Consider the following 13,175-nt stretch of genomic DNA (forward strand, 5'->3'; position numbering starts at 1 on the left):
TCCAATTTTGGACTCAGGCTGAAAGCAGAGATAATAAGTATGTTGCAGTATTTAGGTAAAACCTCATGTTTGAGGAAAGCAGAATTAAGAGTTCAGAGAATACCTGCACTTGTAAACAAGATATTTTGATAACAAAATAGTGTCTTACTTTGAGCCACTACATTTTGCTGTCTCTAAGCAATAGAAGAATTGGTGAAGAGTGGAAAAGAGGAGGGTGTTGGGCAAAGAATGCCCCAGAGCGGGGGAGGACTTGTACACTGATTCACTGGTACTTTTCTCATCATTTCCTCTAGAGGTTCAGGAATGTGCTCCCTCATCCTGTCTCTCTTCAGCTAGTAATGGCTTTGTTTTCCTCTCACTGACAGCTGCACTGCATTCCATTTCTAAATTGGGAGCCTAGGTAAGATTTCATGGCAGTCTTCTCAACTGATGGCCATGCCCTTGGGTGTCACACTTGTCATCATGTAACCATGATACTGTTTGGCTTATAAAAACAAACCAGTTCCATAAATATTTCAAGTAAGTGGTCTTTTTTTTTTTTTTAAACAGAGATCTGGTTTTTGTTGACTTTTGCTGTGTTATCCCTTAAAAAGGGTGCTCTTCCAGATCCAGTAGAAAGCTGAAGAAATCCCGTTCGATGCAGAATTATCAGTCTCCTGTATTAAGTATTCTTTCATGAAGAAAGATATAATGATCCTTGTATTTCTTGACTTTAAGCTGCCAGTGTAATTGATTTCTCTGGGAGGGAGTATTCCAATAGTTTCTGCGTATGACTATGAAACACTGCAAATTCTAACTTTTTTCCCTAGTAGGAGAAAAACATAAGACTAAGGTTTTTTTCCATGATGATATTTGCAGCATTCAGACTGGTTTAAGAAGAGAGGACATTAACACCAAATTACTGTGATATCTTAGCATTTTTTGAGTTCTACGAAGCAGATGGCCAGAATTGTTTTTTACAAGGTAGTGGTACATCCCATTAATAACGATAGCCTGCATAAATTGTTGTGAGAAAAACAAAGGGTTTGAATTGCATAAAGCACATTCAGGCTTGCAGAAGTTTTGTGGTTTCCATCAGAATAAAAATAAGACTTCACAATAGAATGAATTCAGAGGAGTTTAAGAATGGTCAGCAGAGAAGGGGTTAGGATGCTCCCATGATCTGTGAGACTGGGTTGGATGGGGACTTGCTTCTCCTGAGGTACTGCTACAACTCTTCAACAAAGGATGATGTGAACATGTGGGAATTCATGTGCTGTCTTGGACCTTAGGGTTTTTGTAGTTTGTGTTTTTGGTTTTTTTTGCAAAAATGTGATTACACTGTAGGTGTTCTTATGCAAAGAGAACAGTGTTCTTTGACTTTAATATATACTGTAGAAAGTGACTTCTTGCCATTAACCTCAGGAGCTAAGCTGTGATTAAAGCTGTAACTGTTTTAAGCAAAACACTTGCACCATAATTGAATACACAATGATAGGCTGATTTTCGTTGTTGCATTGAAATAAAAAATACATGCATGGGGTGGAGATGAAAATTTGATTTTTTTGTCTTTGGAAGCATTCAGGAAAGGTTTGCAGGATGGTGAAAGGTAAAAGTTATAAAATCTGTTTGCTCTATAAGCTTAAGCTGTGTATGGAAGGAACTGGTCTAGGGATTTCTTTTGAGAGAAAAATACACTGAGCAAAGTGTGGTGCTAAACCCAAAACTATTCAGTTATGTCCTATTCCTCATCACTGTTCTTTCCATAAAATAACTAGCATGGAACTGGTTTTATAAATACTTCTCTTGAAGAGAATGTCATATGAGAAGTGAAGCTCTTGAAACTTGAGATTAAAGAAAAAAAAAAGGAGGGGAGCAATGGCTATGCAAAAACCCTCTCCTTATCAATTACCAAGTAAATATTCATACTTGGAAGAGTATATGTTTTCTATAAGATCTTCTGGGATCTGTGTAGCAGTGGGAGTCCAGTCTCCTGTAAGAACCAGTGCGACATGAAGGTATACAGCATCAGTTGACTGGTCTTTCTTTTTTTCTGCCTGAAAATCAAATTTAGGCTTTTATGAGGACAGACTGCAGAAAATGAAAAAGGTGAAGTTTTTAAATAATCACCTTGTCATTACTGCTCTCTGGGGTATGTGGGATTTAGTATATCTCCACTACTGTACTCGAATATGTAGCTGTGGTAAAATAAAAGACACTTTTATCTCCAGCTGCAGTATTTCTGGAAGGATATATGTTTAAAAATGAAAAATAAAAAAGTATAGCTTGCCCTCTGTAGAGATACACAAATGCTAAAACTGGACAACAGCACTGACTGTTCTCTAGTTAGAAACTAATAGGAAGCAGTGTCAGGGTTCCACAAAGACTTTTGTGGATGTGCTTTAAATGTGTGGAATCTACACATCTGCTACTCTCCAGGAATTCAGGAACAAATTAAATTTGGGCCGTTACCTCTATATGGAGGGTGGCAAGGCACCTTCCATGATACTCAATGCTAATGCTTATTAATGCCATCAGTTTTACTTACACCAATGCATCTTACTTCCCATGCTTTCAGGTCACCATAGTCTTTCTGTGGAACAAAGTTTAAAAATGCTGGTTTAAATCTCTCCAGGACCCTATTGCAAATATTTGGTTGCCAGAGCTTCAATAGGAAAACCTTAAATATTTCAGATAGTGGGAAAGTCAGTGTTAGTAGTTCAGTCATCTTCCTGCAGAAGGAGGAAAAATAAAGTAGATGCATAATATTGCTCTTACTGACAGACTGGATTTGTAATGTAGTCTAAGATCACGTGTTCTACCATGTATGAAATGCAGTAATGCTTTATGTGTATGCACTGGTATCCCACAGTGTATGCTTTTTATATCTTTCTTTATTAACTTACAGGCACTGAAATAAAATAATCTGTAAGTGGGGCCAATTCTTTTCTGTTTTGAGCAGTTGTGAATAAGGATGTAGCAAATGCTTAGTGTTCAAAAAGTGTTCATTCCCTTTGCTGTCACTTTGCAAAAATAAACTTGCAAAGAGATTGCAGCAGCTAAAGAATCAGTAATGAATAATAGATTCTTCTTTCCCTAGTCTCTAACATCTACATATAGTGAGCACATCGTGCCTTGAAAAAAACAATTTATGTTTTGCTTCTCTACATTGTTGCCTTCTATTCATCAAGTCTTGGGAAATGTGGCAGCTTCTGCATTCTGCTGATGAAGTTCTCTCTCTGTCAGGCTGATTAGGCCTGACCTTCCCTGGGTGGGATTTACAGTTGCCCTGTTCATCTGTTAACACACATTCTCCTAGTGCATGGTGTAATTGGCAGGGAATGTTAAATTATCTGTATCCTACTTTAAAAAGATGGGGACAAAGAGTTATGTCAGCAGTTTAAATTAAACTTAAATCTTTGTGACTGTGTTGAATTCTGCAATAAGCTTTAACCAAGAACAACATATACAACAATACTACTACTAATATAAGGCTTAATATTCTGTGGTGGTCATGGTTTTTTCACTCACTGATTTGTTCAACATTCTCTGCTTTAATTGATGTTCATAATGTTTTTCTTCCACAGCTCTGGTAATGTTGGCAGTCACTTATAAAGCTTTTCCTCCTAGAAACAGCTTTTGGTTGTACATTACAATGTTCTGAAAATTGATTTCTCTGGGAGGGAGTATTCCAATAGTTTCTGTGTATGACTATGAAACACTGCAAATTCTAACTTTTTTCCCTAGTAGGAGAAAAACATAAGACTAAGGTTTTTTTCCATGATGATATTTGCAGCATTCAGACTGGTTTAAGAAGAGAGGACATTAACACAATGTTCTGAACTGCTTTTGTATTGGTTGTAGTTTAACTGCCAGTCATTCAAAGTAATTTTTTATTCTGTCTTCCAACTTATGTGAAATATGTTTTCTAATATGCGTTAATTTGTCTCGTAAAACTGAACTTTCATTGTTTTCTTTATTAGCAAAAGTTATGGTTCAGTTTAGTTCCTAATTGGAAGGATTGTTTAGATTTTTAATCAGTAAAATCCAAATTAGGATTGAGCATGTTTTAATTTGTTTTCCTTTCTCTCTGAAATACTTCCTGAAAGATATACAATTCTAGCATAAGGAATTATTGATTTTGTGTATTTTGACTGAAGCTGATGGGGAAATTACATTTGTATGGCTACTGCATGCAATGTAACCAACTGACTACTTATTTCTGTAGATACACAGGAAGTTTGTTTAGGTTCCATGTTCTGTCCTGGATTTGCTTTGTGCCCTTGTATATAAATAGCTTCCTTTGTTTGCTTCTTTATTTCTCTCTGTAAAATGGAAGACCTGTAGCAGGGTATCAGGCGAAATATATAGAACATTCTCAACTGCATTAATGCTGTTATTATTGGAGTGAAATGCAAGCATGCTGCCTGTGGTATCAGTCTCTGCTACTAGTATCTCAAATGATAGCCAGAACAGAAATTTAATATGTTATATAAATTATGTATATTTCCATCCAACATCTGATACTAGAGTGAGATGTTTACGATGAACAAAGAGACAATTTATTTGCAGGCATAGTGTGCCAGTTGTGCTCTTTCCTTCACCTAGGTAGGGTACATGCCCTCCATATGTGACTGATTCTTTGTGGCTTTAACTAGAGCTGAGTGATCAAAGCCAGGCTTGTTAGTCTAAAAATTGTGCAAATTAGTTCGCCAAGCGTTGCAAGTGTTAAGCACATGCACCAGTTAAAAAAATGTTCTAGATAACAATTTCACATTTCTGAAAGTTGAAGAGGTTGGGTACTTTGCTGAAATTATAATTTCTTTCTTGTGAACATGTGTGTTGGTGGGAATCAGTCTGATTGAAACAGAGTACCACTAAACTTGTTTTCCTGCTTTCAGAAACCTCTCAAGAAAATAATTTAATTTAACATGGTATTTTACTTTGTACTTGGGCCATTTGTTTATTTTTTATTAAAAGACAGTCTATTTAAAAACTTGAAATGAGCTCCTCTCTGCAAATGATGCAAGCATCATTAAGCCCCATTAAAATAATTCTGTTTAGAATAAGTCTCCAAAACAGCTGAAAATGGAAGTAGCAGGAGAAGATACTGCTTAGTGCACGATGCAGTGTTTGAATGTGTCTGTAAACCAATATATCCTACTGTGCTGGAAAAGCATGGTTTTAGTTGTGGATGATGTCCTCTGCTAGGTTTGTATAGAGCCATTTGGAAGATGCCTGTGCTGTAAACAAAAGCCTAGCTCAGTCTCCTTGAAGGATAATAAATTACATCCACAAGCAGCAGGCAAATTGCCTGCTAGATTACCTTGTGTCTGTGCTGATCCCTGATGCTGTAGAGTGTAAGAGCCCACTGATTGTGCCTGGGCTGATTGCAGCTGGGGAAAGAATTGCTGTGCTACTGCTTGCTTTGGTGTCTGCCTACTCCTTCCTCCCAAAAACAAATGAGCTGCTTCTACCAAGCTTGGAGGTGACTAGGCTAAAATTGGTCCAATAGGAACTTGCTATGGGAAACAGGGAAAATTGTGCAGAATTTGTCCATCAAGAGATGGCATAGGGTATTCCCTCAGTGTCCTCCATAGGTTTCCCTTCTTCTTAGTTACAAATGAGAAAAAAATATGGAGAAACTGAGTAGGGCACTCTAACTCAGTTGTAAAGGGAATAAATGTAAGGGAGGAATATCATAAGGACTGAAGGAAATGCAGAAGTGAGGTGAGGTCTTCACTCTCTTCTCTGGTTTAGTCTTATGTATGCAAAAGGGAAGGGAGAGGAGCAGGTGGGTGTTTGGGAAGTGAAGAGGGGAAGAGTCCAGACAGACATCAAGATACCTGTTTGTGTATGAACAATGTTTTGGAAGAAGACTCTGATCACTCATGCTCTTGTGGTGTCTGGCCAGCCAGCTCCAAATTGTGCTTGGCCTAAACCCAGTACAGGAATAGCATAAGTGCCCAGCTCTCTATGAAAATCTGCTTTGGAAAAATTGTATTAATGCCTGAATCACAGTTTCCTTGGAGGCTCATGGTCTCAGACTTGAAGTGGTCTAAACTATTTTCATATTATGCATCTTGCTGTTTATAGTTCCTGATAGGATTTAGAAGCAGCTGGAATTTGTCCCATGCTGCATGTCTCTGCACATTATGGTTTGCAGCAAACCATAGGGGTTTAGAGCAGGGTTAATACCAGTTTAGTCTTTATTTTAAGTTTCATTATGCTGAAAAGCACCATAATTTTTCTAGTCAGATTTTTATATTTAGTTTTTTTCCCCTCTTTTGTGTTTTCCATCACTGCCACCAACCAACAGAATGTAGAAGCAAGTTGATCACTGCTCATTTGATGCAAGGCATTGAAACACCACTGGCTTAAGGAGGTCAGATATTATTAGAATATGTTAGTGGCTCCTGCAGCAAATTAATGAGAGCACACAGAATAAAAATTGCAAATAATTGTTGATTAACCAGAACACCAAGAAAGATGTTTGTGTAATAGTAATCAATATTTTGGTAGGTCAGACGAGTGCCAGGTTCCAGTGGTCACCTCCATAAAACAGAAGATGGGGACTGGGAATGGAGTGATGATGAAATGGATGAGAAGAGTGAGGAAGGCAAAGCTGCTATTTCTCAGGAAAAGGTATCTTGTGTTTGTGCCAAGACACTTATACTCTAAAAGACATTCTGTCTTTATGTTAATTGTTAGTATTTCTGGATCTTTGTTGCATAAAGCTGCATAGCTCATGTCTCACTGCATTTGTTTTCCAGTCACGAAGACTGAAGGAGGAGGAGAATGCAGAGGTAAAAATGTCTTGATCAATTTATTTTTCTTCCAAGCATTTGAGTAAAGAGATTTCTTTTTCATGTCTGCTGTTAAAAATGTGAATTGAGATGGGAGTATTGTTCTGCTGCCTTGTATGGCAAGTGCTTGTGAGGATAGAGCTGTTATGCCATTGTGCCTGTAACAATGAACTTCAGCACACAGTGGATAAGATGGATAGGACTTTAAAAGTCATGTTATGTTTGTGCCCAGGAGACTTCATGAAGATAGGTAATTTGGCTTTTTTTAATGAATCTTTGTAACTAGATGACACTAATTGCTGTCTGTACTGGTAATGAAGGCTGCATTGGAGTAGCTAGGTCATCTCCAAATATTTTTTCTTCTTAGTATCTATATCATGACATGTAGCTTATAATTAAAATATTTCCTTCCATAGACAATAAAATAGTTCAGTACTGAAGCATATTAGGTTAACTCAGAAGAATAAAATACCATATAGAATTTCATGGCCCTGTGCTAAGTGTGGGAAGCATCACTACTATAATCAATTGTTTAATAGAATTATGGCTTACAGACTAAGTGGTCTTTAAACATAGCTGTTCCTTGGGTGGGTGACCCTTGCCACTTCACCTGCTATTTTAGATTCTCTGATTTTCACTGGTGTCAGAGAAATCTTCTGAAAGCCTAGCAACTTCCTGTCAGATTTAGTCCTGTTAGCTCATGTGATGACCCCAGTGTCTCCATTGCAGACCTAATTTACACAGCTCTTCAGCATCTCAGATACTTTATGTAAGCAGGGTACAAAAGTAGGATTTTCACCACACAGTCTTACTGTCTTAAATGTTGAGAGTTCTACTACTTGTGACCTGGTTTATTCAGGTAACTCATAATTTAAAAAGTTGCTTAGTTTATGAAAGAGAAAAAAACCCTCTGCTTGAAGTCTTCTGTTGATTTTTGTTTCCTGAAATGCTCTAGAAGATGACTTGGAACTAAGACTCGTGCATGTTGTCACTAGTGTGTGACACACTTGGTGTGTGCCTCTGGGGTCTTTGGGATCCACATTCCTCTATATTGGCATAACATGTCTGTTGAAGACACATAAATAATAGTAGCTTATATGAATGGAAGGAATTTAACTGAAGCAGAAAAAACCCTGCTCTCATTTTAGTGATTGTGAAAAAGAATTTTCCAAAAATTCAATAATGTTTGCTGAAAATACACAGATAATAAAATACAGATCTTGTGTAATTTTTTTTAAAGTGGCTTTGATATGGAAAACTGTTTAAAAAAAGTCAAATGAAATTTGTGATGCAAGTCTTTATTTTGGGAGGGCTTCTGAACCCTTTGTGACTTCTGAACAGACTGTTCTGTGACTGGTGAAAATATGCCAAGGTGGGTATGAAATCATAGTAGGGTAGAGGAGCCTGGTGCATTCTGTATGTAGGATACGCTTTTGCTTGAGACTTGATTGAGATTTTAGTTGAGAGCTGGGAGGATATCACAGTGTGAGGGAGGAGTGATAAGGTGAAAGATATCAGTGTTACTGATTTTTCTCGGCTGAAGACATCCTCTGAGCTTGATATCTGCTTTGATGTGCTGCTAGTTCCTTGCATATGGGTAGATGTAAGACTTCCTTAACAACCAAAACTGTTACACAAAAGTAATGTGAGTAGCAGTTTGGAATTCTTACTGTGTGCATATTATTCAATAGGTAATTGTTGCTTTGGTGCAAGGTGGATTACAAGCTCCTACACTCAGTGGTTTAATGCAGGCCTTATTTATTACTTGTTTCTCTGTAATTGAAATATGGGAATTTTACTGGTATCAGCTATATTATAGGCTGTGTACTGCAAGTGTTTAAAGTTAGAGAATGTGTTAAATATTCTGTGCTAACTTCAAACTGTTAGCATGGAAAGTTTTTTGTGTTTTTTTTTTCCCTTTGGCATCCTTTATAAGACTTTTTGCTTTTTTCTCTAATAGTCTCAGCCTGCTGTTAGTGAGGAATACAGTGAAGTTCCATGTGCGGTGAATCTTGTCTTAAGATTAAGGTAAAAGATTCTTCTATTTATTTAGCTGTATTATCTTGATCTCCCTCATTACTCTCATAATATTAACATAAAATCAGTGCTGAAGTGTATAATCTCCCAGTATGACCAGTATGAATAGTGTTTCTGTGACTAATTGCTGTCTTTTAATTGCTTACTGAAATAGTGCAAAATTAAAAGCAGAATATGAATGTGTCTTCAGGCTAAGTGTACCCTTCATTAAGTATTTTCTTTCTTTTTTTCCTTATAATGCAGAATCACAGTGAGAAGCTTTTAATGAGTTTCTTTCACACTTCAGCAGTCAGCCTCTGACAGAAATAAACCATAGCTGTATTACAAGTTGCCTACTCAAAATGTTTTTCACTGGCAAGTTTGATCAGCCACTGTGGAAAAGAGATGGGTATTTTAGAAAATGGATACAAATATTTTGTCTGACTTAAATTTTTACTTAGTTGAAATTAGTCAGATTACTTTTAATTAAAATTAGTTTATAACTAAGGTTTGAATTACTTAATTATGCAGTCTAGTTCTTGGATAAAACTATTTCTGCATATGAAACTTTGATAGCTTTTTATGTGTATGATAGCTTTTTTAATGTTTTTTTTTAAAAAGCTTATTACCACTCACTTTAAAACTTGCTTACATCCAGTTTGTGTTGACAGGGTATCTATGTGAGGTTGTAAATTCCTAATTATCGCTATGGAGAAAAGTTCAGTGTTACTATTTTTTATGCTAACAAAAACATGAGAAGCCAGAAATAATTAGAAAATTCCAACCAGTATGTTAGAAACAAATATCATATCTATGCATAACAAATACCTTTAAAACAGTAGCATCAAAAATTTTTAGTGTACTGGTTCCACCGTTTGTAATCAGAAAAAAACCAATTACACAGAATGAGTGCCAAGTTTCAAAATCTATTTTCTTCCCTTTGACTACTTTTCTAGTGGCAGCTGCAAAAAAATTTGCGTGGCTGCCAAAGGTTGTGTAAAAAAGAGGATTAATGAATTTTATTGTGGGGATAGGAAAGACTTAGAGATTATTTGGAATAATTTTAGTTGTCCAATTTACATAACTGCCCAGTTATGCTATCAATATTCTTTTTCATCTCTCTGCTGGCAGGTAGATGAAACCATTTACAAACAGACCAATTTGTACTGCTGTGTGGATGTACCAGTGAGGTGCTTTGGTTATCTATAAATGATCATAAAACCCAGAGAGTGATTAGCTTCTTACCCAGTTATTTGCAGTGTTGGCGTATTCAGAGGGCAAACATTTTAGACCCGTAAGTACAGTGAAACATCAGGAATTATGCTTTCAGTTTTCTGCATAAGTGAATAAGGACTGCATAAGTGAATAAGACCACAAGTGAATGAGGACTGATCCTGGGAGACTTGAGTTTCCAAGCTCTTACTTGCACAATGAACTTCTGTTCTTTTTAAGGATCCTCTTTAATTCATGGCTGGAAAAAATTCCCTCTCCCTACCTTCTCTAAAAGCAAGTCTGTAGTAATGAGGTTAATTTCTTATATTTATGAACATACAGGTGATTATTGGTAGAGAGGGAAGAAACAAGAATTTCTGTTTTAGGAATCACAAAGTTTCCATTAAACAGAAAAAAACCAGTCTTGAAAGGCAGATATGCTCTTGGGCCTGGGAACTCTGTTGGCAGTGTTGAGAAAACCAAAAATCTGGTGTGTAATTTTGCAGGATTTTGTTATTTTAACTTTCCTGCTTTTGAGGGAAGAATGCTGTGTAGTGCAAACCTCTGTCCTATGTGAGCTCTGGCTGTGTCTGGTCTCAGTGGTAGGAGGGGGGCAGAGTTATAGATCTTGGCACAGACTTTGCCTCTGCTGGCAGCCTGAGCATGTGAGTGGGGTCAGAGCTAGCACATGAGCAGAGTGTGTGTGTGCGTTTGGGGGCAGTGTAGGGGTGTGGGCTGCACTAAGTAACACACTTTTCTTTTGTTTGGCACTTTGTGAAGGGCTGATTTGACTGTGAGGGCTACAAGCTGCCTATATCTCTACCCAGCAGCAGAGACAGTACTTAGAATTTCTGTATATTTGCTAATTTAAAGGCAGGAGTTATTTTGCTTATGGAACACTCACCAAAGCTCAGGCAGCCACTGGCTGACTATAGATAAGGTCTTTAGCAAGGTACCTTTGGTAGCACTTGAGTTGTGCTTCCTGTTCACTGTTGACCCTCTTCCCTGTTGAGACTTTGTCATGCAAGTTGATGCAAACAGAGCTTTTTGAGCAGAAACAACTTAGTATGAGGCTTGGGAGTGTGGACCATAAGGTTTAAAGAGTAGTGCCTGGGGATTTGGGAGAGGGCAAAGGGTAAAGAGATGGGCAACCTTTAAAAGTGACAAGAGGTGGGCAGGAAGAAAGTGCTCCTGCTTTTTTTTTTCCTCTTCTACAGTGAAGCTACACCATGACACCCCCCATTGCATTTTAGATGTTAGCTTGCATTTTTTTTTCCTAGCAGTATGTTCCAGAACAAGGTTAATAGTACCCATAAAAATTAAAAATTGCTTTCATGAAGCAATTCTTCTGGCAGAAGAATTAATGCATTTAAGTAATTCTTTACCTGGATGGTCAGGTTCTATTATTTTTTTCCTGGTCACAGCAGGGTTGGACTCATTCAGTGATTCAGTAGGGTGTGCTAAATTAACACCATCCTCTGTTTACTGCAAATGCCTTGTTGTGGAGCAGAAACACAGCTCACAGTCTGAAATAATTTTTGAAGAATCCCATGGTACTCTTTATACAAATGGTGGTATTTAACTACCTTACTCAAGAAAAGGGAAAACCATCCAGACTAACGGATTTATCTGTCCTTACAGATATTTAATGCCTTTCTGTTTTCATAGTTTTCTCAGTGTGAGCTAAGTTGTCAAAAAATTCTCTACTGTCAGGGTTATTTCATGGGCTGGAGACAGCAATTTCCAATTTTTTTTCTATCTTTTGCAGTATTGTGTCTTGGAGTACATTGCCCCAAAAGGGAAATTATCAGCAGGCTGTTTTAGGTAATTCCCTGAAAAGCTCTTGAAAGGATCTAGTACTAAATGCTTAATATGGGCCATTAGTGTTTTAAAGCTCTGATGTAGTTAAGAGACCGTGCTTGAATTTTGCAGTGAGCTGAAAATACTGGTTCTCACTGGCTGGATCAGTTACCACAGTGTGTAACTCTGACCCAGCCTGAGCAATTGCCACTTTGAAATGCCAATGCTTCTATATCCTCACCCTCAAGAGGAAGTGGTATTTGAGAGTAGGGAGGAATGAAATCTGTAATCCAAATTTGTTTCCAGTAAGGCTGTGAACACCGCGTGTCTCAGCATCTGACCCTGGCAGGAACTCTGCAGGGAGAGGCCAAGGCAATTGCCTGTGATTGAGTCTTCCAACAGGACTGTTCACAGCACCAGGGAAGGGAAGTGGGCAGGAATTACCACCCTGGATTTGAAATTTCCAATCTAACCAAGCTGTTGCTGTTACAGATTTAGGAAGGTCACTAGTAGAGGGTTTGACTACTTGGATTAATAACAGATATTTTCTGTTAAATTAGGAGACTTGTTAATGGTTAATAGTTAAGAATTGCAAATTATCTGAAGCAATCTAAGATGGTTAAATTAGCTCCATGACAGGCAGATAATTTATTGACAGTAATTTGGAATGTCCCAGGACCTAATTTAATACAGTTCCTGCACACTAAATGAATTAAGCCAGTGGAAGAATAAAAGGGGCAAATGGAAATATTTTACTGGCAAATGAGTTTTACTGGCCTGTGAATGTGGTGCTGTTGGGCAGGGCTGAAAGCATTTGAAGTAATTTTTTTCGGTTCCCACTTTAGTTGTGTGGTACTCCATCTTTCCACTGGTGGGGATGTTCTGGGACTGTGTTGGGTCCCTGTAAAGCAGCAGCCAGCTTTCAGTTGGTTGGTTTGTGACTTCTGATATTTTTGAGGGAAAGGCAAAATTTTAAATAAACTTGATTTTATTTATTTTGTTTTGCCTCACAATTGTTATTGCCCTAGTGGGGCCAGTAAATGGCCCCAAGAGGTGCACTGGGACACAGGTGGGACAAGAATTTAACATAGGAGCAGACTTTGCTGGTGAAGCTGATTTACTGTAAAGAGAAAGTTTGGCAGGATAAATAGATTAAACCTTTGAAGAGTTTAAAACAAAGCTTAGACTTTTTTCCATGCTTCCCACTCTTTTTGATAAGCTAGTCAGGATCCATGACTTTTAGATGGATGATATACAGATTGTAATTTTTGTGGTGGCCAGGTGTCTTTCTGGTTTACCTAGAAGTCTCCTTTTGTTTGACAGGTGATCAGCGCTGTAAAACTCTGAGGCAGTGGGATTAAA

General features: G+C 37.6%; 1 protein-coding gene across 4 annotated transcripts in view; it reads left to right on the plus strand.

The window, feature by feature from the left end:
* The window catches only part of STK39 (serine/threonine kinase 39), a 77,318-nt gene that overhangs the window by 36,455 nt on the left and 27,688 nt on the right, over window positions 1-13,175 (plus strand). For all 4 annotated transcript variants that reach the window (XM_077181443.1, XM_054636356.2, XM_077181444.1 and 1 more), the window contains 3 exons: window positions 6,502-6,624; window positions 6,753-6,785; window positions 8,746-8,813. In XM_077181443.1, the coding sequence (XP_077037558.1) occupies window positions 6,502-6,624; window positions 6,753-6,785; window positions 8,746-8,813 (224 nt within the window). The remainder of the gene's footprint in view (window positions 1-6,501; window positions 6,625-6,752; window positions 6,786-8,745; window positions 8,814-13,175) is intronic.

Source organism: Agelaius phoeniceus, chromosome 7 (genome assembly GCF_051311805.1).
Source record: "Agelaius phoeniceus isolate bAgePho1 chromosome 7, bAgePho1.hap1, whole genome shotgun sequence".
Taxonomy (NCBI): domain Eukaryota; kingdom Metazoa; phylum Chordata; class Aves; order Passeriformes; family Icteridae; genus Agelaius; species Agelaius phoeniceus.